At 43.3% G+C, this 26,827-nt stretch overlaps 1 protein-coding gene across 2 annotated transcripts in view; it reads left to right on the plus strand.

Moving 5' to 3' along the window:
* Window positions 1-26,827, plus strand: part of MYOF (myoferlin) — a 150,466-nt gene that overhangs the window by 57,584 nt on the left and 66,055 nt on the right. The window contains exons 6-19 of one of the 2 annotated variants that reach the window (XM_028098591.2): window positions 423-589; window positions 1,224-1,352; window positions 3,959-4,021; window positions 4,107-4,157; window positions 5,339-5,369; window positions 5,835-5,950; window positions 6,596-6,719; window positions 8,011-8,114; window positions 10,061-10,129; window positions 10,225-10,268; window positions 12,633-12,715; window positions 14,926-14,964; window positions 18,428-18,552; window positions 19,704-19,820. In XM_028098591.2, the coding sequence (XP_027954392.1) occupies window positions 423-589; window positions 1,224-1,352; window positions 3,959-4,021; window positions 4,107-4,157; window positions 5,339-5,369; window positions 5,835-5,950; window positions 6,596-6,719; window positions 8,011-8,114; window positions 10,061-10,129; window positions 10,225-10,268; window positions 12,633-12,715; window positions 14,926-14,964; window positions 18,428-18,552; window positions 19,704-19,820 (1,262 nt within the window). The remainder of the gene's footprint in view (window positions 1-422; window positions 590-1,223; window positions 1,353-3,958; window positions 4,022-4,106; window positions 4,158-5,338; window positions 5,370-5,834; window positions 5,951-6,595; window positions 6,720-8,010; window positions 8,115-10,060; window positions 10,130-10,224; window positions 10,269-12,632; window positions 12,716-14,925; window positions 14,965-18,427; window positions 18,553-19,703; window positions 19,821-26,827) is intronic. The other variant, XM_028098592.2, reaches the window with a different exon arrangement.

The raw sequence follows: 26,827 nt of genomic DNA on the forward strand, positions 1-26,827 counted from the left end.
CTGGGAATGGCGGAGTCGAAGTCTCCTCTGCCAAGCTCCAGGTTCCCCCGCCCCCGAGATTCTCTCTCCCCTCCGTCCTGACTGCAGAAAGGCCCCTCAACCTGAGGCTGGGTCCTCAGATCAGAACTGGGTGATTTGGGGTGGGGTCCGACTGAGCCCTCTCCTCTCGCTCTCCCCTTCGTCTCTGGTGCCCTCTTGGTCACTTTGAATACAGCCTGAATGAGCGCCCTGATGCACCATGAACACATTTTCCTAAACAAACTATATCTGAGTCACAGCACATCCCAAGTAAGTGTCACCAAGAAGGAGCAGCTCCTTCCCGGGCCACCTCAGGAACACTGAAAACTGTGTCCAGGAAACCTGAGTTCAGACATTCACAGGATGAGGGCCATCTCTGACAGGATTCCTTGTTGGTGTTTTAGGAGATGAGGAGGAAGATGGAGGTGATGAAGACAGGTTGGATGGTACAGCCAGGGGCCCTGGGCCCAGGGGGGCAAGTGGGATGGTGTCAGAGGCCCACCTTGCCCGGAGGCTCACAAAAGGAAAGAAGAGCCGGCGGATGCTGTCCAACAAGCCTCAGGACTTCCAGGTAGGAACAGCCCGCGGGCCCCACATTTTGGTTTTGCCACCATGTTGTTCACCTCTTGGCAATTGCAGTGCTGCTGGGAAGGACCTCTTGCTATGTGCAGCATCCCAACGAGCAAAACGGGACATCAGGGCGTAAACCCAAGAAGAAGAGCTGTTGCCTTCTGTTCTGCATGCAAGAGTAGATGGAGTCAAGCTGGATGAGGCTCTTCAGAGATAGAATTATACCCCTCCTTCCCTTTGGTGGTAGGAAAGAATAAAAGCACAGTAGTGCATCTCCATAGTTCTGGGTGCTTCCTTGGCAAGCAGCGGTGGAGTGAGTTAGTACATCCCAAGGCTCAGGCAGACCAGGTGGCAGGCTGGGCTCAGAGCAGCGCCTCCCCAATTCTCCCCTAGCCCTGCTCTGCCCTTTCCCGGGCCAGCTCTGGACTGTTTCAACCCCCCTCCTGCTCTCGGTTTCTCCAACCCAACCCCATCTCCACCTTGGGAATGAGCAGGGGTCTACCCCCAGTTCATGCACACCTGCCCTGGCCCGGTTTCAGCGATCCTTACAGGCAGACGGGCTGACCTGGCACCTGAGGATTCTCTGGCCCGGCGCTGGGAAAGGATCAGTAATGAGCCCCCTTCTGTGCTTGCAGATCCGTGTCCGAGTGATTGAGGGCCGCCAGTTAAGTGGCAACAACATCAGGCCTGTGGTCAAGGTCCATGTCTGTGGCCAGACACACCGAACAAGGATCAAGAGAGGGAACAACCCATTTTATGATGAGGTAAATGGGCATGATACAGGTTTCTGCTCAGTGAGTCTGTTCTTTTTATTTATTTTTTTTAAAGATTTTATTTATTTATTTGACAGAGAGAGATAGCGAGAGCAGGAACACAAGCAGGGGGAGTGGGAGAGGGAGAGCAGGCTTCCTGCTGAGGAGGGAGCCCGATGTGGGACTCGATCCCAGGACCCTGGGATCATGACCTGAGCCGAAGGCAGACGCTTAACGACTGAGCCACCCAGGTGCCCCAAGTCTGTTCTATTTATACCCACCTTCCTGCCTTCTACCCTCCTGTCCCCTGTCCCACGTGGGAGGGGAACTCGTGGGCCAACATCTGGTAGGGACAATGCAGAGTTCCAGCATTCAAGAGTCTGAGAAGCACTGGGTCTTGAAATCACACGGCCTGGTTCTCAGAGCTGCCGGTACCTGCCCTGGTTCTCAGAGCTGCCGGTACCTGCCCTGACGGATCCTTGCTCCCCTAAGGGCGGAGCACGTGAAGTCACCCGCATCTGCCTTTGCTCTTTCTAATCAGCAGGATGTCTCTGAGGGATCCCTAAGTAATTCCTGTGATCGCTTTGCTACTTTTAAAAAAAAGCACTGCCAGCACATTTTCACAATTAAGACCCGTTGATGCTGGACCCTCATGAAAGAAAAAAAAAAATACCAAGTTCCAGTCACAGCTCTGAGGCGGATGTTACAATTTTCACAAGGACAGCAATGGCTGACTTTTTAAAGGTGTCAAAACCTGCCTGGCTGTAAAAATAACATACATAAAAGGAAGCAATTAGGAGCCAAAAGGGTTTTCTTTTCCCTCCCACACTGAGAATACAATCCTTCTGCTGACCTCTTCTCTAACACTCCTCAAAAGCGCTGAACACCTTGGTAGTCACGTCAGGTACCACAAAACTCCACAATCAGGGCTGTGAGGAGAAATGAGGTTTGGGGAGGTTTCCGAGCCCAGCCTTGCTCTGCGGAGGAGACACATTTCTGAGATTCCTCAGGCTTGAGTCCCACGTCCTGTTCTCTGAGCCCAGGCCTTCCCTACCATGGTTTCCTGTCATCGTTCCTCTTGAGTTCCCAGCCCCGGCTCCAGCTTTTGTTTTTTTTCCTGCCACTGCGCATAAAAGGAACTGGTTTCTTCTCTCTGGTGTCCCAGTTTCTCCCCCTTTGTTCAAGCTGGTCCTCCCTTTACAGAAGGCCCATCTTCTTCTCACTTGTCACTTCTCCTCCTTGGATGAGCTGCAGACAACAGGACACCACTAAGTCGTGTCAACGCAGACATGAGATGTGGGTGTGCGCTGGGGGAGGGGGCCACTTGAAGTGGACTTCGGGAAAGCCTGAGAAGGGTTCACTGGGGAGGAGAAGACTTGACTGCAGGGAAGACAAGCTGCTGGGCGATTTGACACCTAAGGTGTGATGCATTTATCACGCAGGATGAATATTTACTCAGCTACGTTCTGAGGAGCACAGCAAGAATCTCCACCTTAGAATTTTCCCATCATAATGAATTTTTTTTGAGATTAGATCTCTGGGCAAAAGGGAAGAATCAAATACCTGAGACTCTAAGCAGATCAGTTCAGGAATCAATAAAATTATTTACTAAAAAAAAAATTCCTAGTTTACCTACATCTTCTTAACCAAGTGATTGAACTTGTTATCAGTAATGGGACAAACTGATGTGTGTGTCCTGATGTAATATAATAGAAGGATCAATATCATCTGTGTCATTTCTTGTCAGATGGCCAATTTGAATCTAATGGTGAGGAAATATTCACGCAAATCCAGATTATGGGATATTCTACAAGGCAACAGATCTTGATAGAAAAAAAATAAATAACAAAAATAGGCAGGAGCACAGTTCTATATAAAAGGAAACTAAAGCTGGGTGCCTGGGTGGCACAGTCAGGTAAGCGTCTGACTCGGTTTCAGCTCAGGTCATGATCTCAGGGTCCGTGAGATCGAGCCCCATGTGTGTGGTCTGGCTCCATGCTCAGCGCAGAGTCTGCTTGGGATTCTTTCCCTCTTGCTCTCCTCTTCCCTCTGCTCTCCCCACTGCTCTCGCTCTCTCTCTCCCTCTCCCTCTAAAATTAAAAAAAAAAAAAAAAGAAAGAAAGAAACTAAAGAGACTCAACAACCAAATGTAGTATGATCCTTGAGTGGATCCTAGATGTTTTTTAAAAAGGTTAAAAAGAACTTTTTTCAGGAAAATTGTAGGGAACTCGACTCAACTTCCCAGGTCATGCAAGCCCCAGGTGCCCATTTGAGAGAGACTTGCAGCAGGAAGGATCTTTACGTCAGTTAGCTAGCGTGTTTCTGGTCTCTTTCATTACATAAACGCTATAGTTGTTACATACCTCTTTTTCCTTTTTCCAACATGCAAAGGTGCGTTTGCCAAGAAGCTCATGCAGCTTAAGCTTCGTGGCCTTTTTGAGGGCCCTGCGTTCTCATCTTGTTCATGTGGTGCCACAATGCGTTCTCATGGTCAAACCTACTTTGGGGGTTATGTTTTGTCATTCTTTAGGAGGGTTCCCACATTGTAGCATTGGATCACACTAAACCTGAGTCCACCTCTGTTAACATTCAAACATTTTTCTCTTCCGTTTTGACAGTTATTTTTCTACAACATCCACATGACCCCTTCTGAACTGATGGATGAGATCATCAGCATTCGGGTAAGGGGGCTACAGAGAAGAAAGGTCGTGCTCTCTAACTGCCAGATAAAGCCAGGAAGCTTCTCATGGTTCTTCTTTCTTCCAGGTTTATAATTCCCATTCTTTGCGGGCAGATTGTCTGATGGGGGAATTTAAGGTGGGTGCCAACCATCTGTTTCGTTCAACTTAGATGGTCACTTTCGTAGTGAGGAGTCACGTTCCTGGCTAGGTATCAGGCTGTCCACCTTGATGACATCTTAAAGTTACGCATGAGGGATTCACGCCATGGTCTTTGCTGAGGGCTGGCATGCCAAGAGGATATGTATGCCCCAAGGGCCACAAATCAGTCAAGTGTTCCCTGGCCTAGGTCTAGTCACCTTCTAAAGTGCAACACTTACTGTGCCTTAAGCAAATGCCGGGAAGCTGCCACCTCAGGGCGCTCCCAGAGTTGCAGCTGTGGATGGAAGCCAATGTGGTGCCACAATGGCAAGAAGCCCATCCCCCAGCTCCACTTACCAGTGGCCCCAGTGCCCCATCTACAAGGCCAATTATTGTAAATCTGAACAAGGAAAAGCAAGCCAAAACAGGAAAGAGAATCAGAGTGCTTTTCCAGGTAAGTCACATTGGAATCAAAGACAAATACTTGGTGGGTGCTTCCCAGCAATTCTACGTGGAATGGGCTGCCTCTCAAAGGAAGGGGCTCCCAGTCATTAGAAGTCCCAGAGAACGATCTGGATCAGGCATACGTGTGTTCATACCCTGTCTGCCACCAACTAGCCACATACCCACTGATCCCTAGTTTCCTTTGCAAAATGGAGTCATTGTGAAGACTAAGTGGGATAGAATATATAAAACGTCTAGTACAGTGCTTGGCACATTAAAGTGCCCAGTCGATGGTTATATTAACATTAGCATTAGCTGGAGGAGAAGGAAGAGGAATATTGGATAGGAAATTGGGCCAGGCGAATACCCATAGGGTGACCAAAGTCCGGGTTTGCCTGGGACTGAGGGATTTCACAGAACGTGAGACTTTCTGTGCTCGGGGAAAAGTTCCAAGCAAACCAGGACACATTGGTCATCCTATTTCCATGGTCCTTTCTAGCTCTAAGACTAGCTAGTTCATTCATTCGAAATGATTGATTGAGGGGAGGGTCTTTTGTATGCCACACATCAGGCAGGGCATTGGGGATACGAAGGGGGTAAGATGGAAATGTTGTTCTCAAAGAAATTGAAGTCTCGTCAAGAGCCTCATATTTAAATATAATAATGATGGTTTATTTGAAGTGACGAAACTGATTTTAAAATCTATTTGAGCTATTTTAAATTATCTTTTCCCAGATTGATGTTGGATTCATTTATGATGAACCTGGTAAGTAAGTAATGTTCTTTCTCCCCCATGAACTTGAAGATTCTGGGAATCAAGAAAATCTGAGGGAATCAAAAAAGGAATAAAAAAATTTTTTTCTTCACTGAGGAGGGGAAAGGATACTTAGCAGGAATGAATAATAGTAGCTTAATGTGGATATCTTTTTTTAATCTAACGGTACTTATCCTAACATTCCCAAGTAGGTAACTTCTCTGTTTTGTGATGATATTCTGATCTTATCAAAATCAAATTATAAAACTAATAGAGCTCATTGAGTGACACCAGGGTGCAATTGGGGCTGGGGGCTGGTCAGTGCAAAGTAGGGGACATTAATATAGAGACTTATCTGGCAAACTTGGTGTCATTATGATACTTCAGAGGAAATGACTGTTTTTCTTGCAGCAGATGAAATCACAGACCTGTCAGCTTATCTTTAGGGTGTCTCTGTCCTTTTCATCCTTATTTTAGGTCACGCTGTCATGAGAAAATGGCTTCTCCTCAATGCCCCTGAAGATGCCAGCTCGGGTGCTAAAGGTTACATGAAAGTCAGCATGTTCATCCTGGGAACCGGAGATGAGCCTCCTGTGAGCCACCTCTGTTCTCTTACCTTTTACATTTTTTCACTAAAAAAGGGGACCAAGAGTTAAGCAAGGGCACATCAGTCATTGTGAAAAGCAACACAGCTTCCAATCAATAACCCCAACCTTCCAACTCCTCCTATTTTTTTGGAAGCTGTTCGTTTCTTCACGACGGAGCTATTCTTCTAGCTCCCTTGTTCTCCTTCCTGGTGTCCATGAGTGCATTTTTCATTCAGTAAAGATATGGGTGTTTTCAAGACTCCTCTGCATCATGTCACTTGCAGACTCAGGCATTGCTACCGAGAGGGACAGTTGTCCTTCTAGGAGGCTGGACAACAAATTGGGAGACAGGAAGTGCCCAAGAGAAATTGGAAAAACTTCAGGAACTGTCTCTCTCTTCCTCTCCTATTTAGTGCTCATAGAATTACAAAAGGTCGCGTTATTTTCTTGTGGTGTATCGACTGAAGAAACTTAGGAGCTTTGATTTTGCAGACCAATTTCGAGGTCAGATCCGTAGCCGAACTCTTAAGCCCGAAGCACAGGAAATCCCAATGGAAACAATTCCAGTTGGCTTCATTTGATAAGTGACAGTTTGGCTTCTTACACGCGCTGCTTCTCTCTGTCTCATTTGTCATCGTGTCTCCCCAACAGACTGAGAAGCGAGACCGTGATGACAGCGATGACGTGGAGAGTAATCTGTTACTCCCTGCTGGCATCGCCCTCCGGTGGGTGACCTTCTTGCTTAAAATCTACCGAGCGGAGGACATCCCCCAGAGTACGTATGGATTTCATCCTGCCCCCGGATGACCAGTTCTCTCCATGATCACAAGTGGTAACATCATACTCTGAATAGTGATTGGTGCTACCTGTTTTATGTTTTTCTTTCTGAAGGCCTCCAGGGGCTACTTTTCATTCGTTCTGGCCCAATGAAAGCTACCTGAGCAGATTGGTGGGACAGCCAGCTGGTGGTCACTGATCCATGTTCCTTATTAAGCCTTTGGCCCATCCTGCTCTGTCTCTTCTCTCCTACCCTCTTGTACATCTTCTCCTTTTTCTGGAGGGACACTGAAGAGAGGGCAGCAGGCAGAACTTCCAACTCTTTTCATCCCAAGGGAGACGAGGAAATTTTGGAAACAGATAAATGTGTTTGTTATTAAATTATTAAAAATGGCCGAGCAAAGGGTCATTAAGTGCCAATAACTAGTAATCTGTCAACATTGTGTTATGAGGTACATATAACAAGAGATTGGATGCACTTAAGAGAATCAATTACGGTGATTTAACTCATAGAGACTAGTCCAGACGCTCCTGGGTCCTTGCCAGGGACCCAGCGTCCTTCTGCCCTGCCCAGCCTGTCCGCTTCCTGCATGGGACCCCTCTCCCAGTCCCCAGGATGCAGCAACTCTGCCTAGAGGCCATGGATCTCTTCAGGATTTGCTACTTTCCCTGGGTACCCGCTCCCTCTCTTGTTTAACACCCTATAACGCTTCGCTCGTCTCTCCTCAGAAATTGAGGTAAATATATTAAACCTCACATTATACCTCCTACGCGGACTGGTTTAATTGACCCCATTCACTTCTGAATTTGTTAAAACAGAGAGAGATGCTGTTTATAGTTGCTTAAATGTGTTATTTATGATTATGTTATTTGTGATTATGCCAAAGTTCCATGAATTTCTCTGAAAAAAATCAGACTAGGCTTGTATCATTTTGACCTACAGCTTCCTGAAACCAGGCTGAGTTTTTGAATTGCCTCTTACCCTATCTGGATGGACTGTCTTTATTCTACTTTTCCCCTCAACAAATGACTGATTTTCATTTAATAATTTATTGCTTTATTTTCCAAGATGCTCTTGTTTGTTTGTTTTGGTTTGGGTTTTTATGGACTTTGTGGGGAGAACACCTTTCTTTTGCTTCTAAGACAAGATTTCTGCAGTACACTTTTGAGAACAATTCTTGTTGCAACTGTCTTCGTGTATAGGAGAAAAACTTTAATTTTGCTGAGTGATTTCTATCCTTTTAAGAAAATCAAATTTCATTTCTGCTGTGTGACGTGTTGCTTTCCAGTGGATGATGCCTTCTCACAGACGGTAAAGGAAATATTTGGAGGCAATGCAGATAAAAAAAACCTAGTGGATCCTTTTGTAGAAGTTTCCTTTGCTGGAAAAAAGGTTTGTATGTGATCTAAATGCAGACGCCTCTAGAAATAAATATTTAAACCACTATGCTTTCCTTGGAGTGAATTCCTGTTTACTCTTTGTTAAAGTAGCCCCCTGATGATTTGGGAAGTCTGCACGAACGTAGATTATCTGAGTCGGAACATGCAGACTTCTCCACGGGTTTATTTTGGAGTGGAAAATATGCAGGATTCAAATTAGAAAATTTGATCTTTTGAAAGAATAGAACGTGAAAACTATCACTGAATTACTTGGATTATTTCTCAGATCCAAGCGTTGTCTTAATCTAAGGCAAGCTCCCTCACTGGCAACAATGATCCCTGGTAAATAAATGTAGAATATAGGCCCCAACGCCCAGCTGCCCACTCCCTTCATGCTTCTCACTTCCGAGGCCCCAGTGAACTGCCGAAACTGGATAGCAGGCAGGGGGCCCCATCCCAGTCCGCTGGGAAGAGCCAGGGATACTTGGTACAGACACATCTGTAAATACCAGTTTTACCTACTAAGATGGTCAAAGATGGGAGAGTGGGATTCTGTAGTAGAATAACAATGCACCGTGGACAGCTGGAGGCAGGAAGAACTAGCATCTTCTGTATAGTTGAACCATTTAGTTATGAACGCGAGATTTGGCAAACCACACACCTAAGGACCAAGTGTCATTTCCTAGGAGAGTCGGTGGTGGGGGGAGGGGTGGAGAATCTCAGTTCTGGAGTGAGATTTAAATTCAGACTTTAGCCCACTCCAGAGGCAGTTAAGGCAAATTCCTTAATCTCTCAGTGTCAATTTCCTGAACTATAAATCAGGATAATAATACTCTCATAGGATTGTTGATAAGGGTTAATTCATTAGAGAAGTAATTATTGTGAGCCTACTAAATACCAATACTGCCCCATATGCTGGGGATAGAGAAGTCAGCAAGACAGTCATGGCTTTCCTGGGGCTTCCTTTGTAGTAGAAGCGACAGCAGTTAACAAGCAGACAAGTAATTCCATGATTTCAGATAGTGTCCAGTCCTATGCAGAAAACAGAGCGGGGGACAAGAAGTGATTGGTACAAACGGACCAATGGAGGAGTGGGTTTTCGCTAAGTTATTAGATGGGATACCTTTGAGGAAGTGACATTGGAGCAGAGGTCTGGATGATGTGAGGTCTGGGTGGGGGGCAGGGGCTTCCAGGCAGAGAGAAGAGCAGATATAAAGGCCCCAAGAGGAAGACACATTTGCAGTGAAAGAATCTCCATGTGGCTGTAGGGCACTGAGCCAGGCGAAGTGAAGAGATAAAATCAGAGAGATTTGGGGTGGGGGGAGATGGGCAGGCTGGGTTTTATCAGCCAGAGTAGGGTCTAGACTTTATTCTGAGCGTGCTTGGAGAGCTCACTGAGACTGCTACACAGAGGGTGCCGTGAAAGTAAGGAGGCGGGGGAGGGCTCATGCGTCAGAAGCCAACAGCAGGTGTCAGTGGGGGTCGGGTGGGGATCAGCATTTGCATAAAGCTGGGGTGTCAGGATTTACTAGCAGACTGGGTGAGGCATGTGAGGGCGAGAGAGATGTGGCTGACTGGTTTTGACAGGAGATGGTTTGGGGAGCAGGGAGCGGGGCTGGTGGCCAGGATCAAAAGATCTGTGTGTACATGCTAATGAAGAGGTACTTCTTAGTCTGTAATAAGTGCTCAATAAACATTAACTCTTGCATCATTTCGCTAATCCAAAGTTAGAAACCTGGCGATTGGAAAACTAACTTTTAGTGCATAGAAGGAGCAAAGATTAATATTAAACCCATGTTATATTTACCAAATAGTTGGAAGAGAAATAAACTTTAACCAGGCTACTAAGTATATAACGGGTAAGTAAACTGCTGGAGTCCTAATCTAGGATGCCTATGTTGTGAATTTATGGAAATTAGAATCGTGAATACCTACTGTTTTGTTTCGATAATTTTACAGGTTTGCACAAATATAATTGAAAAAAATGCAAACCCTGAGTGGAATCAAGTTGTTAATCTTCAGATCAAGGTTTGACTTTTTTTTTCTTTTGGAAAAAGTAAGACTACATACTTTAATAGTTACTGAGTAAGTTGAGAAATAACTACTTTGTTTCTTTTTAACAGTTTCCTTCAGTGTGTGAAAAAATAAAACTAACAATATATGACTGGTGAGTTAAAAAATAAACTTGTGTCTAATTCAAAATTAAAGAATTGATGTTTGGATGTTGAGGAACATTACTCTAGGTGGGCTCTTACTTTTCAGTCTCTTTCTTTTTCTTCCAGAGGGAGGTGATAAAATCCTCCTGGAATCGGGTGTTATCTTTAAAAAAAAAAAATTAATAAAGGTATTGTTGCAGAAACCCATTGTGTATCTTGGTTCAATTGCTCATAAACGAAAGAAGGGAAAATGATCTGAAAATGCCCCAAGATAAGAAATCAAGAATTTAAATTGCATTTAGGCTGTCCAAAACAGACTTCAGAAATGGAGTAAACCATTTCTTGGGAAGAATCACCTAAACGTTCCGACAGCTACTCTGTTATGGTTAGAAAGGAAAATAGGCAAAGCTACCTATCTGATTGAATGCAAAGAAGATTCATTGAAAGATTCTGATGGAATGTTAACTAGTCCATCCTCCCAGTGAGGATGGCCATAATAAGGCCATTCTTGTGTAATGTTCTAGTTGGTTGAGGCATTCAGTTGGCAGTCCTTAACTCCTTGAGAATGAACATGGCAAACACTGCTCGCCTCCTCCTCCTCAGCGTTTATTCTGGTGTTAGCTACCATTTTTTGAGCACTACTAGGTCAACTGCAATGTCCCATTTAGTCTTTCGAGTAATGCTATGGGCTAGAGACTATTATTCGTTCACAGATGAAGATACTAGGCTCAGAGAGGTGAGGTGACTTGCTCACACTCACTCAGACAGTTAGAGACTGAGTCGGGCCCCCATCTGGTCTGCCGGTCTCCAGGGTTTTTCCTTTGGCAGAACTGATCTGGGTTTTGTGTTAGCACCTTCTTGGTACTATGGCAGCAGGGCACTTTGGGAGGAGGGTAGTAAGTCTCAGTTTGTTCAATGACCACATCACCCTTTACTGAGGGCCATGGAGGGGTCATGAGGACAAAAAACCCCTTCCAGTGAGTGTCAGCTTGATTTAAGCACTTGAGACCTTCTGGCAACATCCAGAAGGTGCTCCATGGTCTCAGGAAAGCTCAGGAATGTGGATGTGGGCCTATATAGTTGAGGTGACTTCTCTGGCTTAGCTTTGCAGTGAGTTGATAGCGGATTGAGCCATCGCAGAGTTGCCTGTGGTCACTACAAATGTGGTTACTTTCTGACCTAGTCTGCCCTCTCCAAACCAGTGGTGTAGACGAGGATGCACAGAGAGGCCCTGTTTAAGGAATCCTTGGATCCAAATCTTAGGTTACGTGAAGCTAAGAATTCTTTAAATGTAGTCTGGATCCTTTTGGATGAACAGAGAAGACTTAAGACCCATGCATGTGGTTTAATATCCTTAAACAATAATTTTTTTCTCATACATACTGTTTCATTAGTCACTTTCTACAATCTAATATTATTATACTACACAATGTATAATATCATACATAACGTGGGATATTACTATAATACAGTATAATAATATTACACTGTAGTATAATCTTTCCCCCAGATACTGAACCTTTCCTCTCTCCCACGGGGTCTTAGATTTCAGAGTGAGTATACCACTATATGGAATAAAGAAGAGGATGAATTAAGCAGAGAGATGTTATTAACAGAAACCTTATTTTTTACACCTACTATTTGCCCAGCCAGAGACCACTTCATGGGTTAGGCTTGCACACTCTGTGGTATCCATGGAAAGATTAATACAGTTTTGTATTCTTGTAGTGGGAATGCTGGTCTCTACCACACAGATAAGATTTAGGTTCTAGGTAAGCAGCTGCTCTCGGCTGCCCTGCATGTGACACGCGGTAGGTGCTTGAATTGGAAAGGGATTTTTCTCCCTCTGAAGGACCCTTAGATATAGCCCATTGTAGTCATTGAACCATCAGAGTAATTAGTGTGAAGATGATAAAAATAAGATATGTGCACTTATCCTACGTAATGTGATTATATTACATTTATTATATAATGTGCCTGTAACTGATTCATTCACTTTATGGCAATGGTATTGAGTGGCTATTGGCAAATCCCTTGACCTCTGTGTACAAGCCTTAGTTTCCATAACTGAAATGACTTGTCTGATTAGTGTTTCTCAATGGGTGGTTGGAGGGCCATCTGTATCAGAAGCCGTAATGATAGATACTTGTGTAAATGCAGATTCTTGTTCTCCACTCCTGCCTTTATTAAATCAAATAAAAATCAAAGGAGAGGAGAGCTGGGGTTTCCAGGTGATTCTTAACGTACAGTAAAGCTTGAGGCCCACTGGACAGGATGTTTTCTGAGGTCTAGGGACTTTTCCGACTCCACCTTATTGTTGTTGAAGTGAAGATACTTATTCCGAGGTAGAGGCCTTAACCTGTTCTTTCACACAGGGACCGACTTACTAAAAATGATGTCATTGGAACAACATATCTACACCTCTCTAAAATCGCTGCCTCTGGTGGGGAAGTGGAAGGTAGGTCACTCAGCAGTGCTGAAACAAGACGGGGGGCAGAATTTCTGAAGCAGAATGAACCAGAGTAGCCACCAGGCAATGGACATGGTTCCTTAAAAGCCAAATGTGGTGAGCCTAGTGAACTGTTTTGGTGATGTTTTGGTGATGACCAGAACAGTTAATTAGTAGTTGATAATTGAGGCAACTAACAGTTTGAAGACTTTGTTTTCTTGCTCCCATCCAAAAACTCTCCCCAGTAGCTATTTTATAAAATTTTGAGTGTCAATACAGAGTGCTAGCACCCTATTTTTCAGAGCGGCATTGACACCAGTCCACCCAACTATAAAATAGTATTTCCTTCTCCACTGACTTCTTTAGCAGGAACAAGGATATCAGGTAGCATAATCTACACAAGCATCGATAATGAATACACTGTTCATTGTTCTCCATACTGAGAACTACTTGCCTATATCCGGCATTAGTGTTTTGTGCATATACCAGACATTGTAATAGGAAATGAAGGAGAAAAATAGTAAGAGAAAAAAAATGTAATGTTAAGATATCAATAATACCAGCAGCTGATTTTGTTTTTGTTTTAAAGATTTTATTTATTTATTTGAGATAGAGAGTGCGAGAGAGCATGAGCTGGGGGCAGAGGGAAAGGGAGAAGCAGACTCCCCACTGAGCAGGGAGCCCAACGTGGGGCTCGATCCCAGGACCCTGAGATCATGACCTAAGCTGAAAGCAGACACTTAACCGACTGAGCTACCCAGGCGCCCCAGATTTTTTTTTTGTTGCCAAAACAAAAATAACAAAAATTCTTGTAATTGCCAAAATATTAAACATATTGAGAAAATTACGTGAGAGAATTCCAGACAATTGTCTTGAGAAACTCAAGGTTCCTCTCATCCTCATTTTGTTTAAGAGGGAGCTTTACAGGTTAAAAGAATATGTTATTCCAAGTAAGATACAGTATGAGAACCTGGAAGATATTAGAGATATCATGAAGAAAATAGAGATCCCCTCTCTCAAGAAGAAAAAAGAAAAAAAGGCAATTAGAAATTCCAAGAAAAAATGCTGAACAAAAAAGATATAGTTCAGATACAAAGTCACATGCGGCCATTATTTTAAGCAAATGTTAAAAACTAAGAAAGATCCCATCTGCACATCCTCTGCCGAGTGGCAAAGGGGACCATACGATTGGAGCTGTAACAAAAAAATGTAATCACAACCCTTTCCTCTGCAGAGACAATATTTATATGGCTGCTGTACTGTTAGCACTACTAATTGTTTTTTGATTTTTTTTCTTATACCCTATAGCCAAAGCTCTGAACAGAATATAAATGTTATTGCCCATTGCAGCGTAAAATTACAGAAGATAGAGACTAGAAATAGAGGAAGGAAAGGGAGAGGGGGAAGGGTAGGCTTGCTAGTAGCCTCTTCTTATCAAGTAAGGAATCCAAACAGAAAGACTAGTTTAAATCATAATGGTAGCCAATAGAGTACTTAAAAAAATCGTACCAAAACTATGTGGTGGGGGAGGGTCAAAAGGAGTTAAATCTGTTTGTCATTGGCAAGAAGTCATTTGATAATTACCTGGAGGTAATTTATTCAACACATATCGGTATAAGCATTTTTTCTTAGTGATACAGCAGTAACATCCAGAAGCACTAAAACCAGAAATTGTTACATGCAGGTTTCAGCCTTGTCTCAGGCCTTCTCTCTCCTTGCAGGCCCTGCAGACAGTCTGGTAAGGGTCTCAAAATAACAAAAGGCAGCAGGCAACAACCTCCCCGCCCCCGGCCTGCCCACCCCCCCAAAAAAATCCTCAGACCAAATTAACTGGGATTTCTGGCCTTGATCCCAGTTAAGTCAGAGACAAGACAAGTGCATCTTTTATGAAAAACATGAAATATTGGTAACTTCACCAGGCGTCTTGTGGTGGCGAGAAGATCGCTCTTCTCAGATGCCTTGCTGCCTTAGGGCTGGAGAGATTTGAGTTATTTAATGTGTGGAGGTTCTGCCAGTTGCCCCAAAGATTTGAGCCATTTTGCATTTAACCAGTGAGTTTTGTATAAATTACAAAAGCGTCATGTCACTCGGGTCTGAATTTGGGGGTTTTCTGGTGTTGCTAAACCACTTACCTACACTGGATTTGATTAACTTTTTCAATGTCTCTGTTATAATGGCCGTGTTTCTCTTGTTTAACCAGTCATATTTTTACTATATAGATTTCTCATCTTCGGGATCTGGGGCTTCATCGTTACCAGGTTTATGCTTTGTAATTTTGCTATCTTCTAGATTTTCCTATTGTCTTATTAAGAATGTATCTATTGACTGTCTTTAGAACTTAAATAGTTTTGCTAGAGTATTAATTTTTGTACTTGTGCTGTGTGGTTGTCCTGCATATGGCTGAGCTTAACACAACCGTGCTAATCAGGCTCTGCTACCATCTCACATTTTCACCTAGATGCATACCAGCCCATTTGGTGTCACTGTAAATAATTGTAAGAGATAATGTTGTCTGCTGTTGTTTATGTTCAGTAGGTAGAGATATGGGGCACTAAATCAATTGTTCAAAATGTATGCAGTAACTGCTCCTCACTTTGAACATGGATCTCTCGGTTGGAAGACACTGAACGATTGTACCTTGAGGGTCTTCATCTTCCAAATAGGGGGGGTCATGACATGTCTTTTGGCTTGTACAGCACTGGCCATTCTTTGCAAGTTTGCTCAGTGGTCTCGCATTTGACTATCACAACTCTCTTATTATTATGGTTCCTCAGTACATGAGGACTCTGAGGTTTACACAAGTTTGTCATCTTTCAAGTAAACACGGTAATCCCTGCCATGCTAATTACCCAGGGTCGTGGTGAGAGGGAAAAGAGATACGGCAAGTGAGAAAGCTTTGCAAATATAAAGCGCTATTGTCTGCCTTTGTGTTACTGGCACGATGCCCCATTCATATTCATTTTTAAAAATCCATCTTACTGTCTTATCAAACTTTATATGAATATTCAGTAGACCTTACATTTATAACCAACTTGGCAGATTTGGTAACACTTCATTCCTTCATGCATTCGTTTCACCAATCAAAGAATATTTATGTGGTAGCTCCCCATGGTAGAACCAGTCCTCAGTGTTTAGGGAATCAAAATAAAATATATTTGAATCCTTCCCCACCAACCAAAGGAATTTATAATATCAGAAATAAGCAGCTATTTAAAGTTCAAAAATTAAAATATAAAGTGATACCTTATAGAAATCCAAAATGCAAAGGAGCCTTGGAGGGGTGAACGAAGTGCAGAAAATATTGTTTGAAAAGCAGGTCAGAGGAAAAGGTTGATGGCCAGGCTAAGGAATTTTTGTTCGTTGGAAGTTTGATGTGACAATCGTGCACAAAGTGGGTTAGGAAAGTTTGGGGGCAAGAAGAGACTTAGCTTGTGAGACTATCAGCTTTCCCGGGAGACAATGCTGAGGTGTAAACACATAGAAGGAAGGCTCTCCATGTTACTTCATAACCAACAAGTCAAAGGGTTTAAAATACCTGAAAAGAGATTTGCTTGGACAAAAAGAATTAAGCTATTGATATCATGATAACATGCAGTAGTCATTATTAACAATATGTGCCTTCATCCCTGGAAATTTTTAATGAAAACCAAATACTCAAACAACATTAGTCACCCATGAGAACTAGCTGGGGGTGAGGTGGGTCTTGAGCAGAGGGATGGGTGGTGTACTGGAAGGTACCCTTGTCTGAACTATGAAACTCAAGATCTGGGCCTAAATCTGTCATCTTAAGAGACCTTTGATAAGTCATGTCACTTCTATGGGTTTCAATTTGCCCATCCATAATGTGGCATGACTATGGTGCAAGAGTTTTAATGTCCATTCTTTCTTGAACATACTGTGATTCAACTTCTGGAAGTGACTTCCTTTTTTCACTATGGATCTCTGCTTTAGTCCTCTGCTTTAGTTCCTCACAACAGATATTCTAGCACAAGGAAAGAAATTTAAACTCTGCTTATTAATAATAAATTAGTTAATTTTGTCATGTTCCATATGGCGGAGTAGATAAAACCAAGCCAATTCATATGTCCAGATATAATAGTCATTTATTTCATCCTGCTCATTTGGTAATTTGGTAGCACAATCCAGAGAAATCTCTGTTGGAAAAATTCTTGGTCCCTATTTGGGTTTCACAAGAAATTTCCAGACAGGCATGAAATATGGTCCCCCAGGGTGTTACCAAATCTCACTCCTAGGCTGTCAATTATTACTTTTCTACATCTTAATTTAAATTTTTCTTTTCTCTTGCTTTCTTCACTGAGATTGCAATTCAGTTAATTTCTCCCAGGGTGTATGGTTCCTACCTCATCTCAAAAGTGCCCAAGCCCATTTACACATGTAGAAGAGCCTCAAATAAAAAAATAATTGCAAAAAAAAGAAATGTGCTTATATACAGTTTGGTCAACTGTTCATTAATGGGCATTCTGCTCACCAATCTTTCCACATTTATCTTTCTCCCTTACATTTAAGCATAGAGTTGGAAAGGGCCATAGAGGTGATGTAGTTAATTTCTCATCCATAGGGGAATTGTCTTGATGATAATCCTGAAAGTCTTGGCCTCAACATTTCCTCTGTCCCCAGTGCGATCTGTCCCATTGTTTGACACCTAATTCATGGAAAGATCTTCCTTATATTGAGTGAAATAAAGAATGCCTCCTTGTAGCACCCATCAGTGGTCTTTAGCTTTGCTTTTGGAAACAAGTTTATCCTTCTTCTAATATGGGAGCATTCAGATGGTTGGAGGCAGCCCTTACATTTCCCCGTCTTCACCCACAATCTCCCTTTGACTCCACTATTTCTTTACATTGCCCTCAGTTCCCCTCATTGCACTGGGGAGCAGTCTTGCTAAGTAAGACAAGGTAGCAGAAATATGGAGCATATTGGATGCTCATCAGAGGGAATGTTACGAATGGGAACTTTATGTTGCATATAAATATCATATGGTCATAACCATAGGCAGACAGTTCATTGCTATGTATGAAAATTTTAAATGTCTTGTATTTTTTTTTAAAGATTTTATTTATTTATTTGAGAGAGAGAGAATGAGAGATAGAGAGCACGAGAGGGAAGAGGGTCAGAGGAAGAAGCAGACTCCCTGCCGAGGAGGGAGCCCGATGCGGGACTCGATCCCGGGACTCCAGGATCATGACCTGAGCTGAAGGCAGTCGCTTAACCAACTGAGCCACCCAGGCGCCCGAAATGTCTTGTGTTTTTAATAGCATGTACCGTATTTATACTAGCTGCTTTAGATTAAGTGGCATCTTTTGGGAACAAATACAGTTAATCCGATGTACATCATTTAAGTGACTTCCCCAGTTTAATCTTTTACCCCAATTACCAATGACACATTTAATACAATTCCACTTATAAACTTGCAAAAAATGTGAAGATCAACTTGTCTTATTATTCTTTCATTTGAATAGCATTATCTTTCTGTAATAATAAGTTTACCTGAACTACCCCCAAAATGTTTTTTATTTAATGTTTTATAGCAATGAGAAAAGGGAAATACAGCAAGTCTCACAAGTGCTTATAATTTGTGCTAATACAACTAACTCACAAATTAGAGGAAAATACTCTCACTAAGCTAACTAATAACTAATATTTATTTCAATAGATTGAGTGTTAAAAACCTCAAATCTAATAATGGTGTTATTCCCTCAGCAAATACAGGAGAAACAGAGATGGGCTTTGTTCCAACATTTGGACCTTGTTACTTGAATCTTTATGGAAGCCCCAGAGAGTACACAGGATTCCCAGACCCCTATGATGAGCTAAATACTGGAAAGGTGAGTTTCTCAATTAACGTTTGTTATTAATGAACACTGATTAATGTAATTCTTTCTTATAATGCTTATAATTAATTCTCATATCTAGGGGACTCACACACACACACACACACAAATAGACCCCACACGCAACTGATCAAGGGTTGGAGGACAAAAGTCCCATGCTCCTCAAGTCTTTGAATGCAAGGTTAGGAGAGGATCCTGGAGACCATCTAATTTGGCAATTACGAATGCACAGCATGGTCATTCCCCCTGGTCCTGCACTTAGGGCAGGTGTCTGTGATCAGTGCTGTCTCTTTCCTAATAAGCAAATGTGTTGCCTCAGAATTCTGTTCAATACTGTGTTCTGGGAATGTACCAAATGATTGGAGGTGACATGCCCGAAGAAACTGTTCACTATCCCCAATCCGATCCAACCTCTTCATTTTATAGATGAGGATATGGAGGCCCAGAGGTGGGAAATGCTCTTTCCAGCACATTAGAAGTAATGTCTTAGAGTCAGCTCTCAAGGCCCAAGAAAGGGACTGTGGTAGAGACAAAGCCCTGAGGGGGCAGGGCTAAAAACTGGCTATGGAGGGGGGAGCCTTCCCTTCCTTTCCAGAAAATTCTCTTGCCAGCACTGCTAGGTATGGAGGGAGGAGTATCTGCTCTTCATCCTCATGCTCAGCCGCACCCAGAACATCTTCCTCTTTTATTTCCTGGCTACTCAGAGACTTGCCCTGGTTGCCAACATGGCAGCCTTCCCTTCCTGAAAAGAGGCAGGAGGAGCCAAGTTGACGCAGATAAACGCAGAGCTGCTCTACTAAAGTAGAGTGAGGGAGATTTTGAGTACCTTCCACTCCCACCCTCAGCCTCCGGAAACCTCTTCAGGATTCAGAGCATGGCTTGAAAGCCTCTGACCTCGGTCATGGCTAAGATCCCTTTCAGCCCGGGCTCCCCTGGCTCTCTTTGGGATCCTTCCTCAAGTCACTGACTTTTCTTGCAGATACCAGAGACCTGAATCCAACTGAGAGTGTTACTGACTGACTGATTTTGGAGGTTAGGGCCATGGAAAGGAAACACAAAGCTGTAGCTGGATGAGCCTGACTAGAGAGAGTTCTTTTTGCTGGTGTTCACACCTAGAGGAATAATCCTGTGTTGTTGCCTTTCAGGGGGAAGGAGTTGCCTACAGAGGCAGAATCTTGATTGAATTAAGCACTTTCCTTGAAAAGACACCACCAGACAAAAAGCTTGAGCCCATTTCAAATGATGACCTGCTGGTTGTGGAGGTAACTGTTGGGGGTGTGGATGATGCTTGGTATGGAAAAGGGTATGTTAGAGGATTGGTGGCGGGCTGGCTCATACTGGCCTGCCTCAGCAAGTGGGGACATACAGGAACTGAAGGGTCAGCTGTGACAGAGTTGGAGAGAGACCTGAGTCATAGCAAGGACCTCTTGATCTATTTAACGCACTCTTGATCTATCTAAAATAGTCCTATGTGAGTGAGGAGACTTGCTTCATCTTTTGTGATGTTAATACCCTGCTGAAAACTGGCAAGAGTAATGATACCTCCAAACCCCGTTGGCCCGTTTGCCAATTGGGATTATTATGTGGTCATGGGGAGGTGGCCACAAGAGCCATCCCAAATGGCATAGGTGCTACCGCTAATCATTTCCACTTTCAGAAGGAGGCATATCTCAGGCTTCCCAGCATGTGAGGCATGTTTATATTAATGCCCACATTACAACAGCTCTGAGCCCCATTCCTCCTTGAAGACAGGAAGTCTTCCAAATTCACCTCCCCAACCATTTCTTCTTCTTTTTTAATCAGCTCTTTCCCCTCTATGGAGACAACTTATGTATAACATGCATGATCCATATGGTAGAGAGCTACAGATGTAGTTTTATCCTAGTAAATTCAAATGTCAATGTTATTAACTCAAGGCAACAAATACCAAAAGAAGAATATTATTATCATGAAACTGTTAAATGCCCCATTTTTTCTTGTCTATTAATTGATATCTATAATACAGATTTGTTAACATACGTGATGGACAGCCCGATATTAAATTAGCCCTGTCTCTATTGCTCACTAAATCATTTCCAACACATCCTATACCATTATTATGGGCTTTTAAAATATATATTATTCTAGTTTATTTTTATTTTTTAACTTCAAAAAAATTAACACATAGCACTGTATAAGCTTAAGGTGTGCAGTGTGTTGCTGTGGTATATTTATGTACTGAAATATGATTATCACTGTAGTGTTTGCTAACACTTCCATCACGTCACATAATTATAATTTCTTTTTCATGGTGGGAACATTTCAGATCTAGTCTCTCAGCAACTTTGAAGTATGTGATACAATATCATGGACTATAATCACCATGCTGTACAATAGATACCCAGAACTTATTTCTCTCCTAACTGCTAGTTTGTACACTTTGACCAACATCTTCCCAACTCCCCCAACCCCTGGTAACCACTCTTCTACTCTCTGTTTTTATGAGTTTGGGTTTTTTAGATTCCACATATACGTGCTTTCTCTGTCTGATTTATCTCACTTAGCATAATGCCCTCGGGGTCCATCCATGTTGTCACAAGTGACAAGATTTCCTTTCTCGTGGTTAAATAATATTCCATTGTGTATATGTATACCACATCTTCCCCCATCTATTTCTGAGAATCCTGTGTTGATGCTTACATGTTCCAGAAATCTGAATTTTTTGCCAGAGCAGCCGGCTCACTGATGCCCCTTTGCCCAGAGCCACTCCTTGCTGGATCCCACCCCCCCCCCATCACCCAACAAGCATCTTCAGGCTGCTTCCCTCCTCTTACTGTCCATTCCAAGCATGGGATAGAACCTTCTCTTATTTCCCCCACATTACATCAGAGACCAAACAGCAACTTCAGAAAAGCTTTTACCTCCAGTCTGGGACAAGAGTAGGGATGCACAGTGAAATGAATAACTTGAAGCAGCTGCTAAAGGTGGCTCATCTCAAAGCCATTGGGCTCACACCAGCTTTCTGGGTCTCTCACAGTTGGTCTCCCTGTCTCTCTCCAGCCTGCTTCCTTGTGGCAGCACTCAGCTCCCCATCTTTCCCTACCCCCAGCACCACCCTGTACACATGGCCACCTCAGAGTCCATGTCCAACTGCCAAGGGTTCCCAACCAAACAAGGCTTTCTTCTTCCTTCTAGGAGTCTCATGTCTGCCTGTTATGAAATTTGTGCCTTTTAGGATGATTGACCTGGAGAATATCCTCTCCTTTTAGAGGAAACTCTCCCTCCCCCTACCCCACAGCACTGTGGCCTTGTTCGTTGACTCCCAAGAAGACAATATTAGGACGTTAGAGTCCAAAGCAGTATACTCGGGATTTTTCAGTCCTGGTATGTTTGGAACATCAATAGTCCAGTTATTCATGAGCCACACAGGTTTTAATTCAGTGCCTTTGTCTTTTCTAAAGAGAAAGATTGTGCTGCACATTCTTTCATAGGTTACCTCTGTTTCCAACCCTCAGGCTCGGGAAGCCTGCCACCAGCAAGCCATGGGGCATCAGTCTAACTTCACACAAGGAAAGGAATGCTTCTCCCCCTACATGAGCACACATTAGAACATAGTCCTGGCTAAAACATATGCTTCACACTTCATGTTACCAAATAGGACAGTTGAATTCAGGTTATTTAAATTGTGAAAGAACCCTGGTAGGTGTTTGTTTTATATTATAGTAAAGGTCTATCTATCCAAGCAATTTTCCTAAAGCGAAGCAGTGTTCTGCCTTGACTGTGAATTCATCTCTCTACTTGTAGAATCAGAAATTACCTCGAATTTTTAAGTCACAGTTTTCCCAGTTTTTATTAATGTACCCAATAAAAAATTTAGGGCAGTTTTTTGTTGTTGTTGTTTCTTTTGTTTCATTTTTTTTTTTTCTTCCTGAATCATCCTCTTAAGCAAGTGGCCATACAGGCCAGGTTATTACAATAACTCTTGGGAGATAAGTCTTCAAGAAGTTATCAAGTCTCTCTCCATCACTCGACTCGTTATCCCCCTACCTATCCCTACTGATGTACAGACACATAAATAATACCATTTGTGACTTCTAATACTAATCCCAAAGTTTCTGATGTGTGGTCAGGAGTGATTTTGCTGAGGTGAGAATTTCAGTCAGCTGTGCAGGAAGGCAAGTGCTGGTGAGCGCACCTCGCCAGCCCCCCAGCATGCGTGTCCGTGAGAGTGAGGCTCGGTGCTTCTCTCTTCCCGACAGTGGTGCACAACTCTTACTTAGGTCTGAAGGAGTCCCCCAGTGTTTTCAGTTAGTTTGTTACATTCCATGGAGGTAATAATAGAGTACTGGGTTATCCTTGAATTTTAGAGCTTGCTATGATCTTAGGAACATCATCCTTGCAAATGATAAATCTGCCATAGCACAGTAACAAAGGGGACCATTGAAGACCTTGAGTGCTGGGCTTATCCTGACTTTTCAAACCTTACTCCTGCCAGAATAGGACATAAACCAGGAATTATCTCTAGAAGAAATGTATGCTGCAGAATCACGCCATGTAAACTCATTTTGGTTTGGTGTTTTCACTTGTTAAAGAGACACAGAGCCAAAAGCAACAGGTTTCCCTGGTCAGGAAGGTCCTGGTCGGAGTCTTTCTCTCCACCCCACAGCACCATCAACTCGGAAGTCCAGGAATTGTAACAGATCTTAAGAACAAATTTAGAAAAGGGAAAAAAGAAAAAGAGAGGGTGGGTGGGAAAATGGAGCAGCTTACATTTACTTACCATTTACTGCGAGGATCATGCAAGAGAATGGCTAGAAACCACCCAAAGGCCTCCATGGAGACAGCTGGTATGGCATGGGTGGTTCTGGACTTGAATCTTTACAGATCAGCTCTTGAGGAGGCCAGCTGGAACTTGGACTTAGGCAGAAATGCTGTCATGGGTTCTTGGCAATTACTGTGCCTCTTTTGCTGTGTTCTGTCACCAGAACACAATTTAAGTCCATGATCCTTCTTTTTATTTTAAGCACTCATAATAGAGGCGGGGTGGGAGAAGGGATGGAAGAGGCTCAACAAAGTATGGCAACTAGAATGCAAAACCAAATTAATTTTTTTACTCCAAATAATTAAACGCGTACAAACAAAGCATAGGTCATAAATTTAGTAAAAATAAAAGCAAAAAAAAAAACACCCTAAAAACAATCAACGATATACAGTATCCACAGTATATGTCACTCATATAAAAGAATGCCTCTTTAAAAACTGAAATAGAAAACAGAGTTAGTTTTCTTTGATCCAAATATTAAACCCAGACAGAAAAATGGCTTATGTCATAAATTTAATAAAAGCAAAAATGAAATCTCTACACCAAAATCCCAGTAACATTAAAAAGCAGGAGAGGGGCTGAGATTCTGGACTTAGCCACAGTTCAGGCAACCAGGAGACTCATAAGAGGGTGAGGTGAGCAGATTTGCATAAGCACCAGGAGGATTAATGAGAGCTGTCAGCCTAGAAGGTTGATCCTGACCCTTTTCCCATTTCCAAAAATCCTGCGTTCCCGAGCATAGGCAAGTAATGAAACTTCCAGTAGCGCTGAAGAGGGCAACTTCCTTGCTGTAAGAGAATAGTACTAGTATTTGCTCTTTGACCCTGGTTCCTGACACTGAGCTCCTAAATCTCTTGGGATTTCCTGGGTATTAGGAGAGTCCTTTCTTCTAATGAGGTGACTCATGGGCTCTTAGATGGAGGCTGTTCCTGAAAAAGACCAAGCCATGATTAGAAGCTTGGAACTTTCTGCCACACCTCCTGTTCTCAAGAGAGGGGCTAGAAATTGAGTTAATGATCAGTCATACTTATGTGATGAAGCCACCATAGAAATCCCAAAAATACAGGATTCAGAGAGCTTCTGGGTTGGTGAACACATACAGGTTTTGGGAGAGTGTTGTGCGCGAGACCTCTTGGCCCTTCCACATACCGTGCCCAACACAGCTCTTCCATCTGGGTATCCATCTGTAACCTTTAGCGTAGCCTCTTTTAATAAACTGGTAAACAGTAAGTAAACTGTTATCCTGAGTTTTGTGAGCTGCTCTAGCAAGTTAATCGAACCTGAGGAGGAAGTCATGGGAACCTCCAATTTATAGCTGACAGCTCAGAACCAGGACTTTCGATTGGCATCTAAAGTGGGGGAGGGGCAGTCTTGTGGGACTGAGCCCTTAATGTGTCTCCAGGTAGACAGTGTCAGTATTAAGTTGTAGGACACCCAACTGGTGTCGCAGAATTGCTTGGTGTGGGAAAATGCCCCACACGTCTCTGTCAAAAGTGTTGAGAGTGTGGTAGTCCTCTGAGAGTAAAGGAGGAACACAGGAGGGAGAGTGAATTTTTCCAGCTCAGTTGCCAAAGAGCCCTGAGCTGCCCCACCTCCTTAGAACCAAACCTGGCCTTTTGCTCCAGTCAAGGGACCCTTCCAAGAGATGCAGTGGGGCTCAACCTGCCACTTCCCTAAGGAATCAGGCAGTTAGAAGATCAAGTGTTGCCTATCCAGACACCTGCTGGCTTCTGGAACCTCAGCCCGGCCACTGAAGGACCCCACTGATTTGTCTCCACCATCTGGGATCTGTTTCTAGACCACATCCTTCCTGCTCCTTCCCAGTCTTTTTGCGTGGGACCCGACATACTTTGGGAGCATTTTATAAACATGCTTTCTGTCTTCTATTCAGTTAGAACCTCCTTGAGTTCTCCCATTAGTCTGGCCTACAGAAGTGCTTAATATATATTTGCTTGAAATAGCGCATCCAGATTCTTCAGCCAGCTCCACCACTGGTCAGCCATCCTTAGTAAAACAGAACAAAAAGGTGGCAGGTTCGGCAGTTTTCTTTGGCACAGTCTCCTTGCCACTAGCCCTTAATGTCCCATGCCTGGTGGTCCCACAGCTACTTTTTAGAGCTGTTGTTACCCCTTCTCAGTATTCTGCTTGACAAAAATGACCCCCTTCCCCAAATTTACTCCTGAAACTCTACCCTATACCACCTCCATCTACAACATGCACTGGTCTTTGATGATTAGAAAGAGAGCCCCAAGGCCCTACAGAGTCAAAGAAACATCCATCAGTGTTCAATAGATTATAATTTACATTCTTGAACTTTCCCTGTTATGAGCAGTTTTGCCCCAAGGCTACTCAGGGAACCAAAGCTGAGGCTCCAGACTTCTCTAAACTATGTTGATTGTTCCTTCTTCTCTCTACCTCTTTGAGCCCAGAAGGCAGGGTGGGGGGAGGGGCAGTGGGAAAGGGCTGGGGGAAGACCGGAATTCTGAGCTGCACTAGTTGAGAGCCTGGCTTTGGGGCACGTGAGCAGATAGTAGATCACCTGCCCCTTGTGGAGTTTGGACCTGCAAAATGGTCCAAGGAGCTGCTCCATCTTGAGCGGCTTGCTCACAGTGTGTCCGATCTGTTGGGAGGTATGGGGATGGTCAGAACCCAAATTACTGTCTTATAGCTCAAACTTTCCAGGGTGAGGGTCCTATCAGGGCTTCTGAAGGTGACTGTAAGCTATGCTCAGGAAAATCCAGGGAGATCTAATGGAATTATGGCCACATAGACGTGTGCAAGGCAGAGCCAGCCTAGCCAAAAGTGGCATCCCCACCCCTTCCAGAGCCTCCCCAGGCACCTTCTCTCTTCTCTGCAGCCCCTGCATTAGCAGATGGCTCCAGCTTCAATGCTCATCATCGTTTCTGGGCCCTGACTTAAGCCCCAAATTATGTTTCATATTTTTGCTCTTTCCCTTCTCTTATATCATCCCAGATGGTTTATGAAGAAGCAGCTATGCTGTATCTTTAGGTTCTGACTAATACAAGTAACTTCCTACTTTCTAATTTCACCAAACCCAGACTTCTCATAGCATTCCTGAACCACGGATAGTTCTGGAGAATTAGGCTTACTACTTAGTGTGTACTTAAGGGGACTCCTGACAAGTGACAAAAGTCTCCGACACCCTTTCTACCAAAGTGACAGTGGACTAATGAAGGGACGTTTTTGAGTTCACAGTGTTAGGCAGAGCCTCTGGGATGTGGGGCCCAGCTATAAGTATATTTTAAAGCCCCTCAGGTGATTCAATATGCAGCTAAGATTTCAAACCAATGTTTTGGAAAGACTTTCAAAAAAGATTGAGATGCAGAGGGATTTCTGATGAAATCCTATTGAAGGTTTCCATTATACCATGTCAAAAATTCCTTTAACCAAAATGGAGATGTTGTAATAGTGGAACATCTTGGGGTTCTTCAAGACCACAAACTACAG

This window comes from Eumetopias jubatus, unplaced genomic scaffold (genome assembly GCF_037043125.1).
Source record: "Eumetopias jubatus isolate StellerSeaLion01/CBP00866 unplaced genomic scaffold, mEumJub1_p1.0 scaffold_17, whole genome shotgun sequence".
NCBI classification, from domain to species: domain Eukaryota; kingdom Metazoa; phylum Chordata; class Mammalia; order Carnivora; family Otariidae; genus Eumetopias; species Eumetopias jubatus.